This window comes from Dipodomys ordii, unplaced genomic scaffold, assembly GCF_000151885.1.
Source record: "Dipodomys ordii isolate 6190 unplaced genomic scaffold, Dord_2.0 Scaffold26, whole genome shotgun sequence".
Classification (NCBI taxonomy): Eukaryota; Metazoa; Chordata; class Mammalia; order Rodentia; family Heteromyidae; genus Dipodomys; species Dipodomys ordii.
Window position 1 is genome coordinate 12,795,448 of NW_012267242.1, and position 13,783 is coordinate 12,809,230.

The window sequence follows — 13,783 nt, forward strand, 5'->3', positions numbered from 1 at the left end:
AGGACTAAGGAACAGAAAGGTGGATATAGAAAAAGTAATGAATACATATATGAATTTACTTATGTACATGTACATACTTCTTTTTTCAGTCATTCACTGATAGTCACTTGGTTTTAATCCATGTCTTAGCTATTGTGCATAGTGTTGCAAAGAATATGAGATTACATGTATATCTTTGACACCATTCAACACACACACACATATATATATACAAATATATAAATATATATAACTAGAAGTGGAATTTCTGGATAATATGGTTGTTCTAGCTTTAATTTTTGAGAGATGGTTAATTTTTTAAAAGATGGTTGTACCAATTTATATTTCTATCAACAATATACATAAGATATTTTTTTCCTTCACATTCTCTCTAGCACTTTCTGTTCTTTTTGATACTACCACTACAGGTGGGGGGTGGTATGTTACTGTGGTTTTAATTTGTCTTTATATTTCCCTGACAGCCACTTATATAGAACATCTTTTTTGTACTAGTTTGCCATTTATATGTCTTTTTTTCCTGCTAAGATTACCATTTCTATCTTACCATGTAGCCCAAGCTGCCTGGAACTTGCTATGTTGGTCTTGAACTCATGATCTTTCTGTCTTGTCTCCAGAGTGCTAAGATTACAAATGTATACCACTATGCCAGGTTTCTTTTGAAAAAAAAATCTCTTTAGGTCTCTTGCCTACCTTTTAGTTGCGTTTTCTTCTTGCTATTGAGTTGTTTGAGTTCATTATGTTTTGGATATTAACCTATTAGCTGTACAGCTTGAAAATATTTTCTCCAGTTCCGTAGGTTCCTTTTGATTTTGCTGATTGCTTCCTTTGCTGTGCAGAAGAAGCTCTTTAGTCTGATGTAGTCCCACTCACTTGTCTTTGCTTTTTTTTTTTGCCTATGTTCTTGGTGTCATATCACAAGTTCCATAGTCCAGATCAATGTCAGGAAGTTTTCCCCTTAGGTTTTATACTTTCAATCTTACATTTAAGTCTAGTCATTTTGAGTTAATTTCATGAGTGGTATGAGAGAAGGGTATTGATGTCTGTTCAATAGTTGTTCTTAGTGATTTTTCCTCTAAAAAGGAAAAAGGAAAGTTGCTTCTTAAGAGATTGCATTTAAACAGAATATTCAACTCAAACCAAGCTTTAACTTTTCTACTAAGTTGTCTAATCTAATTATAACAGCAATGTTGCAAATTCAAGTTGTATTGTTCACAAAGGAACAGGAAACTACTAGGTCGTTAAGTGACTTCAGCTTTGTGGAAAGGATGAAATATACACAGATAACAGCAAACAAAGTTGCACCCAGGGCAACTTGTAGATATGAAAATTAACAGGGCAAAGGAGGTTTATCATTGAGGGAGGATTAGAGATGATAAATTTTGACTTGCCTATGAAGGTTAGTAATTGTGGGGTTCAAACTCTACAGAAGGGAGAAGAAGAATGGAGAAGTGTTTAAGAGATAAGAGAATAGCATGATCACAATCTGGGATCTTGCATTAGAGAAGGTGCTGGGGTTGCTGAGGGGAACCTGTACACATTTTAGGGGTTCTGTTTAAATGGGGCTTGTTGGAATTGGGCTTAGGAAATCTGAGTAAGAGGACGGCTGAGTCTTGAATGGTGGAAGAAGGCAGGGTGGAAGAAAACAATGCTAATAGTAGAAGAGAGCAATGGACATCAAATATTGGTGCCAGGATAGAGGCAGAATCATGTCTATTTTGTTAAATTTGGTTCATCAGGTGTCTATAAAATACTTCAAAGTATTCTGGACAGTACAATGATGTGAAGATTAAAGCATGGACTTTTTCTTGAAAGAACATACTTACTAAATTTCTGTGAAAAATAATGTTAAGGGAACAGTTAAATACCAAATAAATAAGCACAAAGACACCAGATTATGTTACTTTGGAATATATTATTTTCAATATATGTTTCAACAACCATCTGAAATTTAACATAACTTTAAAGATGAAGAAATAAGCCAGACTTCAGGGAGGCTCATGCCTACAATTTTAGTTACTCAGGAAGCTGAGATCCGAGAAATGCATTTTGAAGCCAATCTGGGCAGGAAAGACTGTGAGCCTCTTATCTCCAATTAACCACCAAAAAAGCTGGAAATGGAGCTGAGGCACAAGTGGCAGAGTGCTAGATTTGAGCAGAAAAGCTCAGAGACAGTGCCCAGACCACATACATACAAACTGCAACTCTCACATACACGCAAAAAAAGAGTTAGGGAGGCATTAAGAGTTGACAATGACCATCAATGACTTAATGACCATCAAATGTGTTGGTGAATGAGTGGTAAAGGGTTAACTCCCTAGTAGGGGATGGAGCAAAATATTATAGCTAGATAATGTTCATTTTGACTATTATTTTTTCCAATTGATTTTTATTTTTATCAATGCCAAAGAACTTAAAGAATAGAGACTTTAGAAGATAATAAATGAGGTCTAATGTTTGGAAAGATGATAACATGGTTCCCCAATAAAAAAGAAAAGGATTCATCAAAGCCATTGCTCATCAATCATTTATTGGATATATTAATGTAATTCCACGGTCTACACAAAGACTATCTTTGAAGGGTTTTCAGAACTCTAGAGCCAGGGATGAATAATTTTGGCCAGTAGGAATCTGCATACAGATGACATAAGCTTTCTTTCTATTTTGAGTCAGAATGAGCCTATTCAGCTCTTGTGATAACTGTCCGATGGACAGTCCCTGTGGTGAAGAGTTGGGCCTGGAGGATGGCAACTCTCAAGATGTCCTTTGTGGTGCCTGACTCCCATAGCTTGTTACTGTATTTCATTCTAGTATAGACTATGAGGTTTATGATTCCTGGTGCTTTATCCACAGGAGCCAAAGTTCATCAAAGCCCAAATATCCTTTCCTTGTTGTAATATGTCTCCAGAATACCATTTTTAGTTCTTGAACTTCAGGGAGAGAAGTATTATACTGTTTACCTTTCAAAGGTTTAACCATATCTTACCTAAAGAGAGCCCCAAATAGGAAGTGATTTGAAGTTCCATGCTGATAAAAATTAAGATCAGATTCTTTCACTCAACTTACAACTTAGATTCCACCCAATCAGAAAGCCTTAGATTTGCTGCTGAAAGAATTGAGATGCCCTAAAAATGAATTCTAGTCCTCAAAAGCATCCTTTTGGTGGGTGGAAAATAGAAGGTATACATTTTTAACTTTTTAAATGAGCTAAAGCTGAACTGATACTTGGACTTTTTCTTTGGCTTCATGTTGCTTTAGTTCAGGTGTTCACACAGCTTAGTTCTGACATGATCTCTGTTCTTGTACATATTTATAGAAGGGGTTGGGAGCACTGACTGCCTTGGTAGGGTGCCCTTTACCCTGTTCTCCTTTTTGGGGCCTCCCACCACTCTGGGTTGGATGGAAGTCTTTTCCTTGTGAACTTTGATTATCTTCATTCATGTGATTGTTTTCTCTGTTACCACAGCCTTGTTGAGATCCTTGGGATTGCTGATTTTTTGACTCTTGATATCTGTCTTTCTCTTTCTGGTTTTGTCTGTCCTGTTGTTGTAGACGATTTTGTTCCTCTTTGTGGGTTTTCTTTTGTCTTTGGTGTTTCTCTTCATCTCCATAGAGTTTCTTGTCTTGTTTTTGATGATCCTGCTTATTTTCATAAGTTCGTCTGTGCTGTTGTTGTGCCTCTTCATGAGTTTGCCTGTCATGTTTTTGGAGGTTCTGTTTATCCTCATGGGTTTGTCTGTCCCTTGTCTGATGACTTTGCTTATCATGTACCTCACATGGACTTTCTTGATCTTGATGGGTGTGACTACTCCAGCTTTGGTGACCCTGTTCTTTCTCTGCCCAGTGGCTGTGTTTCTCACTTTGATTCTGCCCAGTTGGGACTTGTTTGTGGCCCTCTTCTCTGTTGCTTGATTGCCAATCTCCCTCTCTAGACTGGGATCCCCGTCTCTGATGTTGATTTACTTCTTTTCCTGAAACCTGTTGACTTAGTCTCCCAGACTTTCCTGATTGCTCAACATATGACCCTCTCCTTGTTCCATCAGTCCCTTGGAAATTCCTATTTTGTCCTGGAATTTCAGCTTCCTTAGTCTGTGACTGACCAGAGTGGGAACTCTGTCCTTGTCTGTCTGTCTGCCCATGGTGGGAACTCTGTCCTTGTCTGTCTGTCTGCCCATGGTGGGAACTCTGTCCTTGTCTGTCTGTCTGCCCATGGTGGGAACTCTGTCCTTGTCTGTCTTTTTGACCATGGGGGAACTCTGTCCTTGTCTGTCTGTCTGCCCATGGTGGGAACTCTGTCCTTGTCTGTCTGTCTGCCCATGGTGGGAACTCTGTCCTTGTCTGTCTTTTTGACCATGGTGGGAACTCTGTCCTTGTCTGTCTGTTTGACCATGGTGGGAACTCTGTCCTTGTCTGTCTGTCTGCCCATGGTGGGAACTTTGTCCTTGTCTGTCTGTTTGACCATGGTGGGAACTCTGTCTTTGACTGTCTGTCTGACCAGAGCCTGATTCTTTACCCAGATTTCCAGATTGTCTATAAGAACCTGATTCTTGTTGACTGGTCTGACTAGAATGAGAATCTTGTCTGAGTGTTCCAGACTGGCTACATTTTGGTTGTTGTTTAACCCTTTCAGACTCACCATGATGAGAATCCTGATCTGGTTTCTCTGACTTATTTATGGCAAATGTATATTCTTGCCCTTTTGGTTGGCCACTGCTAGAGTTTCGATTCAGTCTCTGATCAGAGCTAGAGTCTCGATCTTGTCTCTTATGCTCATCAGAGCCATAACTCTCATCTTCTTCCTCAGACTGGCTACAATGAGAGTCTGTATTTTGTGTCTGTAACTGACCATGGTGGGTGTTCTTGCCTTGTCTCTCAGACTGATCATGCTGAACATCCTGACTTTGTCTCCCAGAGTGACTTTCTCTTTCATGACTCTGCCTATGTGGTCTGCCTCTGTGGTTTCCTGGAAACTTATCATTTTGTGTTCCTTCCTTCTCCATTTCTTGCTGGGAGATTTTATGTCTATTTGACCTATCTAGCTTAAGATGGCAAGCTTGGACCAATCGGAACACCAATAAGAGATATTCTTGAAAATCAACATATCCATTTCTGTCTCTGTCTAAGAGGTCCATGATGACTTCCACAGTCTCTGGGTCTTTTGGTCTCTGTAGAAAGATAAAACAAACAGCAAAATCAAAGCATTCTCTATTGACACTAAGATGTATATCAATGTTCATGTCTCAGTCCACAAGCTTTCCTTGATTGAGAAACCATTAAAATGAAATGGCTTGGTTCTAGTCTTTGACCCATGGATTCTCAGAACCTCATCCTTTGTTGTACCAATGGGAATATGGCTCTATGGAGTAGGCACACGGATTTATAATCAACTTTTTAATAACTAGTTTGAGTCATTTGACAAAGTTATTTCGTCTATCTCATGCTATATTGTAAATATATATCTACTTTCTCTTCACAATGTGAGATCTTATAGGAAGAGGAAGCTGGTTTTATTCAAATTTGTATTACTGGTTCCTGGTAACTAGGATTGTGCTGTTACAAAGTAGACTCTCAGCGAACCTTACTGGATGAGTTAACACATGGTAAGTTGTAAGGACAGCACATATAAAATACAGAAATAAAAATACAAACCTTAAATTTTCTTCTGAAAAGTTATTCTCTATTACTTTGAAATTCTACTACCTGTTGTTCAAGCTCGGATACAAGGAGATGTGTGTGTGTGTGTATTGGAAGAGAACTACTAGGTGCTTCCCAACATAGCACATTCCTAGTATAACATAACCAATAAAGAAAAACATGAAATCCTGGATGCAGATATCAGAATCATTCATACTTGACTCCCTCAGGCCAAAGTGTCTGTGTATCTTACCCGGAGGATATCTCCGAATTCAGTCAAGAGCAGGTGCTTCAACTCCTTCTTGCATAGTGAAGTACAGTCCCCATTCTCTTTGGCATAGTTTTGAAACACCTTGGTTACCGTGAGTATGCTGTTCAGAAGGTGAGCCATTTTGGAAAATTTAGATGAACCTATAAGAAGAAACAAAATTTTGTCTAGATTTGAGATGAAGACCTAGAGATAGAATTTCCAGAGGGAAAGTGACCCATTTTAGTTTGAGAAGGAAACTTAAAGAAATGAAAATGCCTATTTCAGCCATACCCTCATCTTGACCAGTAGTCAGGTTTTTAATACCTTTGTGCTACAGTGGGGGAGATACAAACTATGGTTCCTTTGCTAGAAGAAGAAGCAACTTGCGCTGGGAAGGTGGCTCAGTGGTAGAGCGCTTGCCTTGCATGCATGAGGCCCTATTCCTCAGCACCACATAAGCAAAAAGAAAATAAAAGCCGGAAGTGGCGCTGTGGCTTAAGTGGTAGAGTGCTAGCCTTGAGCTGAAGAGCTGAGGGACAGTGCCCAGGCCTAGAGTTCAGGCCCCATGACCAGACCCCCCCCCCAAAAAAAAGAAGAAGCAACTTTCTAAAAACAAAAACAAAAGTATAGTAGAAGCCCATAGAGGGAGGAGGATCAGAGGTCAGCATACTAGGACATAATTTTCTACCAACAGCAAGTATTTGAAGATGGAATAGGTTAGCAGTTGTTCTTACTAGTCTAAGAAAGCTTTCTGGGAGGCAAAATTCCAAAAACAATGCAGATAATTTTTACACCTGCATATAAAATTGTATCAGTGAGTAAAAAAATTGTTAAAGATAAAAATAGCAAGAGGACACACAGCCAAATCAACTGCACAGATGGTAAGAAGTACATTAAAAAAAGAAGCACATATAATGAATCAGATCCACACTGGTTATTCTGGGAAGATAGAATTTTTGGAGATCTATATATCAATATTTTTTCTTGTGGTCTGAAAATTCTAGTAACTGGGCTTATAGGTTTCTAATCTGAGCACATTGCTAACTACAGCACATATTGGGTTTCCAGCAGTATATAGTGACACCTATAAGAATAAGTAGTATGGGACAAACTGAGTCCTTTATGGCAGTCCATTGCAGTGAGACTTGAATATTGATGAGGCCTCACGGTCCCTAAATTCTATTTTTTTTTGGGTCTGGTCGTGGACCTGAACTCGGAGCCTGGGCGCTGCCCCTCAGCTCTTCAGCTCAAGGCTAGTGCTCTACCACTTGAGCCACAGCACCACTTCCGGCTTGTTTTTTTGCTTATGGGTGCTGAGGGATTGAACCCAGGGCCTCAAGCATGCAAGGCAAGTGCTTTACCACTGAGCCACCTTCCCAGCCTTATGGTCCCTAAATTCTAAAATCTTGAGTCTTGCCAACTGTGGGAGACTGTTATCTACCAATAGTTTTAACCTTCATTTGGGGATGCTTGGGACATAGTGAGACAATGCTACAAGTATTTTATAAGCTCAGAGGTAACATGTATCATCATTCTTTCAGATAGAGCCTGGAAAAGGAAGCAGAAAGGTGTTCAAGGCTATCACCCTCAAGGAGTAGTCTTAAATCTCCACCTCCCCCAGTACATTTCAGCAAAATGTGTGTATTGCCATAGTTGTGATTACTGCTATTGCTCCCCCATGCATGTCTTACCTGCTTGAAGAGAAGTGAGCAGTAGGTTCAAACTCCAGGGAGGTTACTAGAGACCTGGAAATCCATCCTATTTATAGGATCTTAAATTTTCCTCCTTTGTCATCCCAGGAGACACCCATTCTGTGACAGAACCTGAATCACTCTGCACCCAACCCAGCTTATTCCAGTTCAGCCCAGCTTAATCTTTCCCTCTGCAGACCGTTTGGTTTATTTACTTCCCCCACTTGCTCATGAACCTGTTTGTCATCGGAATAGGTGACACTGTTCAAGTCTCAACCTCAATTAGGTGAGTGTTCATACATATATGCATACATGCTGTGTGAGTTCCAAAGGACAGAGGTGCAGGCTGAATTCATCCTTAATAAGTGTCATTTGCAAGACTACAGGGGGCTGCAGCCAAATCACAACCAAAAAAGATATCTGCATGGTTATATCACAAAAACATGTCAACATAGGAATTAGGGAGCCTATGTTTTTGACCAGGATATAATTCTGGGAAGAGTCAGGCACTGGTGGTTCATGCCTGTATTCCTAGCTACTCAGGGGGCTGAGATCTGAGGATCACACAGTTTAAAGCCAGCCCAGACAGGAAAGTCTGTGGGACTCTTCTCCCCAGTTAAGAACCAGAACACCAGAAGTGGCACCATGGCTCAAAGTGGTAGCCTTGAGTGAAAAGCTCAGGGAGGGACAGTGCCAAGGCCCTGAGTTCAAGCCCATAACCAGCCCCCTCACCCAAACCCCCAAAACAAAAAACAAATAAACACCAAATAGTTCCTGGAAGAGATTTGTTTTAGACTAATTTCTTGCTTTATAATTAGATAATTGTATATGAATCTGTTGTCCCATATCAAATTGCTATTGTTATAATTCACAGTCCCATAGGCTAGTGGGAGAAATAGATGCATAAACATTTGGGAGACACATCAGGTGGAGGGTGATGGTGGCAGAGCTGCCACCACTTTAATCTTTTAAGTCTTATCAAACAGTTTATGTTGGGTGAGGGATAACTTGAAAACTCCTGGTATCTCTAAGGTAGAGTTTATTCCCCCATCTCTCCACCTGTGACATGCCAGCATAGTACCTTGACCATAGGAGATTCTTAATTTTTAATTGTTATTATTATAAAGGTGATGTACATAGGGGTTACAGTTACATAACAATAATAAAAAGTCTCATGAACATTCCTTCTCAGGCTGGCTTATGAGGTAAAGAGTACATTTCTTTTTGGGCAATGTCACCCTATCTCTTGCTCTCTCCCAGTTTTTCCCTCATAGGAGATTCTTAATAAACATTTTTTGGGGATAAGTGAATTATTGAATTGTGGAAGCATTGGAGAATCTGGTATAATATGCAAAGAATTCTAGACTCACTGTATTTCTGCTTTTCCCTTACAACTAGATTCCTGTTTGTCTTTTTTCTATGTATCAGTCAGTCAATGGATCTATTATTTATAGTGATATTTTCTCTTATTTACAATGTGTTCAGGATTCTATAAGGAAATCATAAAAATGTACAAAGAATTTTTCCCAGTTTGAATAAAGAAGCTTCATGTAGAGAAAGGGTTTGAACATTAGAGTTAGGACTTGCTAAGTATTGATTAATAGACAACTTAGGTACATGTGGAGTCTTTCAGGGCTGGGCCTGGGCTTCCCTTAGCAAGTGAGATTTGTGTTGTTCCTCAGAATATTCAGGTGGGCAGAGGAGAAAACAGAGAAATCTTGGATGGAGAAGGGAAAGATCAAAGATTACAAAGGTGAGAACTTATATGTTGTGTTTGGTTAGGGTGAGCTGGTAAATCTGGTTAAATCAGAGGGTCTACAGAAGAGTAGAAATACAGAATTTTGGCACTGAAAGGGAAATCAAGTCTTAGCCTCTTAATTTTACATGTGAAGAACTAAGTTCCAGTTGCATTAAGTGACTTGTTAAGGGTCCCCCAAGGCTATGACAGAAACCAGAATTAACATACTTGTTTTCTTACCTCAGCCCAATATGCTTTCATTTTTATCCTCTGGCAAAGGTTTGGGTCCTACTTTGGGATTCACTGGGAAATGTAAAACTGATCATTTTGATCAGTAAAGTGATGTTATCGAAGAATTGTTTGGGGGAAGAGTCTCTGAATTCGGGGCAGTCAGCCCACTCAGTTTGTCTGGGACTAAGGTCTTTCTCAGGATATAAGACTCTTTTTTTGTTTTTGGGTCCGGTAGTGGGGCCTGAACTCTGGGCCTGGGCGCTGTCCCTCAGCTCTTCAGCTCAAGGCTAGCACTCCATCACCTGAGCCACAGCGCCACTTCCGGCTTTTTTCTTTTTGCTTATGTGGTTCTGAGGAATTGAACCCAGGGCCTCATGGGCAAGCGCTCTACCACTGAGCCACCTTCCCAGCCCCAGGGCATAAGACTCTTAAGTGCTAAAACTGGGAGGGTTCTGAGTAGCCTGAGACAAGTTAGTCACACTAGAGATGAATAGGAGGAACTAGAAAGAGGAATGTCAGAACAGGGAGCCAAATTGGGTGGATATTATTAATGACTTAGGTAGAAGCAAAACATAGGTCTTTGACCTAGAGGCAGCAGATAAAAACTATAAAGGCGGATGGAAAATAGAAAGAAATAAAGGATGTGGTTCTGGATAAATTTGAGGATGGACAGAGAAAATTAAGATGCCAGGAAAGATTTAGTTACTATGTTTAGATGACTTAAAAGAATTAGGGTGTACTGAAGAAATGTAACTTCTGAATGGGAGCTGATGAGACATAAGACACAGTGCCCCAATTGGCATTCCCTGTGTTCTGCCTTTTGGAGTCTTGTTATCTATCCTCCCTCTAACTTGTAATTTAGAAATCTCTCAGTACTGGTCATGATTTGTAAGTCTGTTTATAAAGCTGAGAACTGAGTCATGTTGACACTTTCTGGTTTTGCTTCTGTATTCAGTACTTTATATATCTTTTCACCTTAGGACTATGGATCTAAGGACGGTTTTGTTGAACTTAGAGGCACATAGAAGGAGAAGGAGTGGGGCAAAGCATAAAGAAAGAAGACCCCACCCTTTTATTGCATCTTGTTTAATTTTTTTTTTTGTGCCAGTACTTGGGCTTGAACTTAGGGCTTCAGATTCTCTCTTGGCTTTTTTTGCTGAAGGCTAGCACTCTACCACTTGAACCACACCTTTATTTCCTTTTTTTCTTAGTTAATTGGAGAAAAGTCTCACAAATTTGTCTGCACAAACTGGCTTTAAGTTGGTATTCTCAGCCTCATGAGTAGCTAGGATTACAGGTATGAGCCACTGGCAGCTAGTTAGCAAGGACTTTATAGATAATATTTTCCCTTTGTTCTGTTTATAAATTTGATGGATTTATAAATGGATTTTACAGATTTGATGGATTTTACAGTCTTCCTCTGTAGAAAAATGGAGAAGGCAGTTTCACTGGTCTGTTTCTTCATTGGTATTTGTAAATTGCACAAGGACCTATGCTTCCCCCCGGGCCCCCCCCCCCACTCTCTTTTCTTTGTGCCAGTCCTGAGGCTTGAACTCATGGCCTGGGTACTGTCCTTGAACTTTTTTCATTTTTTCAAGGCTAGTAATCTACCATTTGAACCATAGTTCCACTTCTGGCTTTTTGATGGCAAATTGGAGATAAGAATCTCATGAACATTCCTTCTCAGGTTAGCTCCAAACTGCCATCCTCAAATCTTAGGCTCCAGAGCAGCTAGGATTATGGGCATGAGCCACCACTGCCTAGTTTATGCTCTTTTTGTTCTTTGTGTTTGTTTGTTTTAATCCTTTTAATTGTGTTGGAGTGTTATGGTTTTCAAGGCCAGAGACTTGAGGGCATTTAAAAATTATTTTTTATCAGCTATATTAATAGTATAATGGGATTTCATTGTGATAATTCCATGGATGGATACCTTATATAGTGAGTAAGTTTATCCCTTTTATTATATCCCCTTAAGTCTTGCCCCCTCTCCACTTTTTTGGACAATATTTATGGGTCTTTACATAAACACACACACTTCTGTTTCTCTTGGGTTAGTGGCAAGAAGCTTTTAAGTTACCATTTATTGAGGTCTTGTGTGCTTGGTTCTATGCTAGTTGTTTTTATGCATGTTAATTCCTAGAACAACACACAAAGGAGAGAATATTATCTTTATTTTCTAAACAAGGAAACTGAGGATCAGGGAAGGATAAATAACTTGCTTAAGATCACAGAGCTTGTAAATATCAGAGCTTAGATTTGAACTCATGTCTTCCTCATATTTCAAAGCCCTTGTTCATGACTTCTACATTATACTGACTTTTATTTTTGGAGTGGAACTGGTGATTGCCCATTCTTCAATGAGAAAAATAGCTTTCCACATAGACTGAAGTGAATAAGAGCAAAGTAAGTTCCTAATGATATGCTGTGAAGGAATCCAACTCTTAGATGATAGCTTCCTGACTGGTCAAATATTTACTGTTTTCCTATGCTTTCTCAGTATAGGAAACTGCCTAAGTGGTTTCAACATTGATGGAGCTTGTAATCTATTTAGCTTGTAATCTATAAGCTAGATGCTCATTCTTATATTAAAAAAACAAAATTCACATAAAAAATGTACCCATCTGTTTTTACAATCAGCAGCTCTGGGGATTGTTTTGAAATGAGATTTAGAAGTGCCAACTTGCCCATTTGTGTGGTTTTCAACCCTGTTTCCAGCCTTTCTGTTCATGTACTTTGGAATAAAGCTATCCCTATTGTGAGTAACAAGTATATGGAGCTAATAGAGTTTTTGAGGGGCTTCCTTGTCATATTTTGGGCAATTATTAAAGGTAATTGTCATGGAATTTTCAGATGTTTTTTCTGAGATGTTGTGTGCCTGTTTTAGTGAAATGAAATGTATAGGATCCACAAGGTGGTTGTTTTTGTTATAAGGGAAGGCTTCTTTGTAATGTCTGGGCAGCCACTTCATTCCTGCTAGCCCTTTGGCTTTCAGCAGGCGCATAAACTGCAAATGGGGCAAATGAACTCTTTCCCCTGGAGAAGAATGGGTCTAATTACTAGACATAAAACCCTCTGAGATTTCTTGATATTGAAAGGTCATTTATTATAACTTGCACAAATAAGTTCACATTTAAAATCTTACTTTGTAAGTGAATTTCCCTCCTGTTAATTATAGGTCATTTTCTTATTAATGACATCTGTAGGAGTTAGTGGTTTGAAGGTAACACTGGCCTCAGCGATATTTTAGCCTTGTCAGAAAATGTGTTCTGAAACTAAGGAAGGCTTAGAATTTCTTGGTCCTACTTCACAGATTTTAATCTGGGGCTAGGTCCTCATGCTCTGCCTGTAGCAGAGCTGCTTCTGCTATTAGATTCTATTTTGGGATACAAGAGCTCATCATTCTTCCTTTCCGCTCTGTCTCTCTGTTTCCCCAAATGAAATGAACTAGAAAATATCAATAGCAATTGCTGAACATATCCCCTGGGATTTTTGGTAATTCCTAAAACACGATTAATAATTCTATAAATGGAAATAGATGCCTTTAAAGTGACAGAGTGTAGCACAATTTAGATCAGTCAGATCAGATTCCTGAGTTTTTCCTTAAAGAGATTTATTGAGATATAATGTCATATCATATATTTTCCACTGAAAGTACCTGATTCAATGTTTTTTAGTATTGTGCAATCATCATCAAATTCAAATTTTAGAATTTTTCATACTTCCTAAGGAAATCCTATATTCATTAGCAGTAATCCCCATTCTGCCTTCTTTCACTTCCTGGTAACCAATATTTTTCTGTCTCTATGGATTTTTCTATCCTGATCACTTCACAGAAATGAAACCAAATAATAATTTTTTTTACTGGTTTCTTTCATTTAGCATAATGTTTTTTAAGGTTCATTGATGTTGTAGTGTGTGTTAGTAATTCATTAATTTTTATGTCTGAATAACAATCTATTATAGAAATATGCCATATTTTGTTTATCCATTCAGCCATTGATGGGTATTTAGGGTGGTTTAATCTTTTGACTATTACGAATAATACTGCTATAAACACTCATGTACAAGTTTTAGGTCTTTAAAGTTGGATCTTTAAGTTTTTGAAGAACTGCCAAATGTTTTAAGATAAGGATGGATGGTTGGTTTAAAGGCTTTGACTTGAGGATGTTAACAGGTTAAACCTGCCTGGCTGAGGTACAGCTCGGGAGAGGCAAAGGCAAGGGATATGGAGTTGCCCATATT

At 38.9% G+C, this 13,783-nt stretch overlaps 1 protein-coding gene across 1 annotated transcript; it reads right to left on the bottom strand.

Annotated features, from left to right (window-relative positions):
* Nucleotides 1-3,273: 3,273 nt before the first annotated feature.
* On the bottom strand, nt 3,274-6,022 carry Rptn (repetin). The gene is given in 3 exon segments (XM_013015015.1): nt 3,274-4,247; nt 4,250-5,162; nt 5,885-6,022. Coding segments are annotated over 3 exon segments (2,025 nt in total).
* Between the last annotated feature and the right edge of the window lie 7,761 nt (nt 6,023-13,783).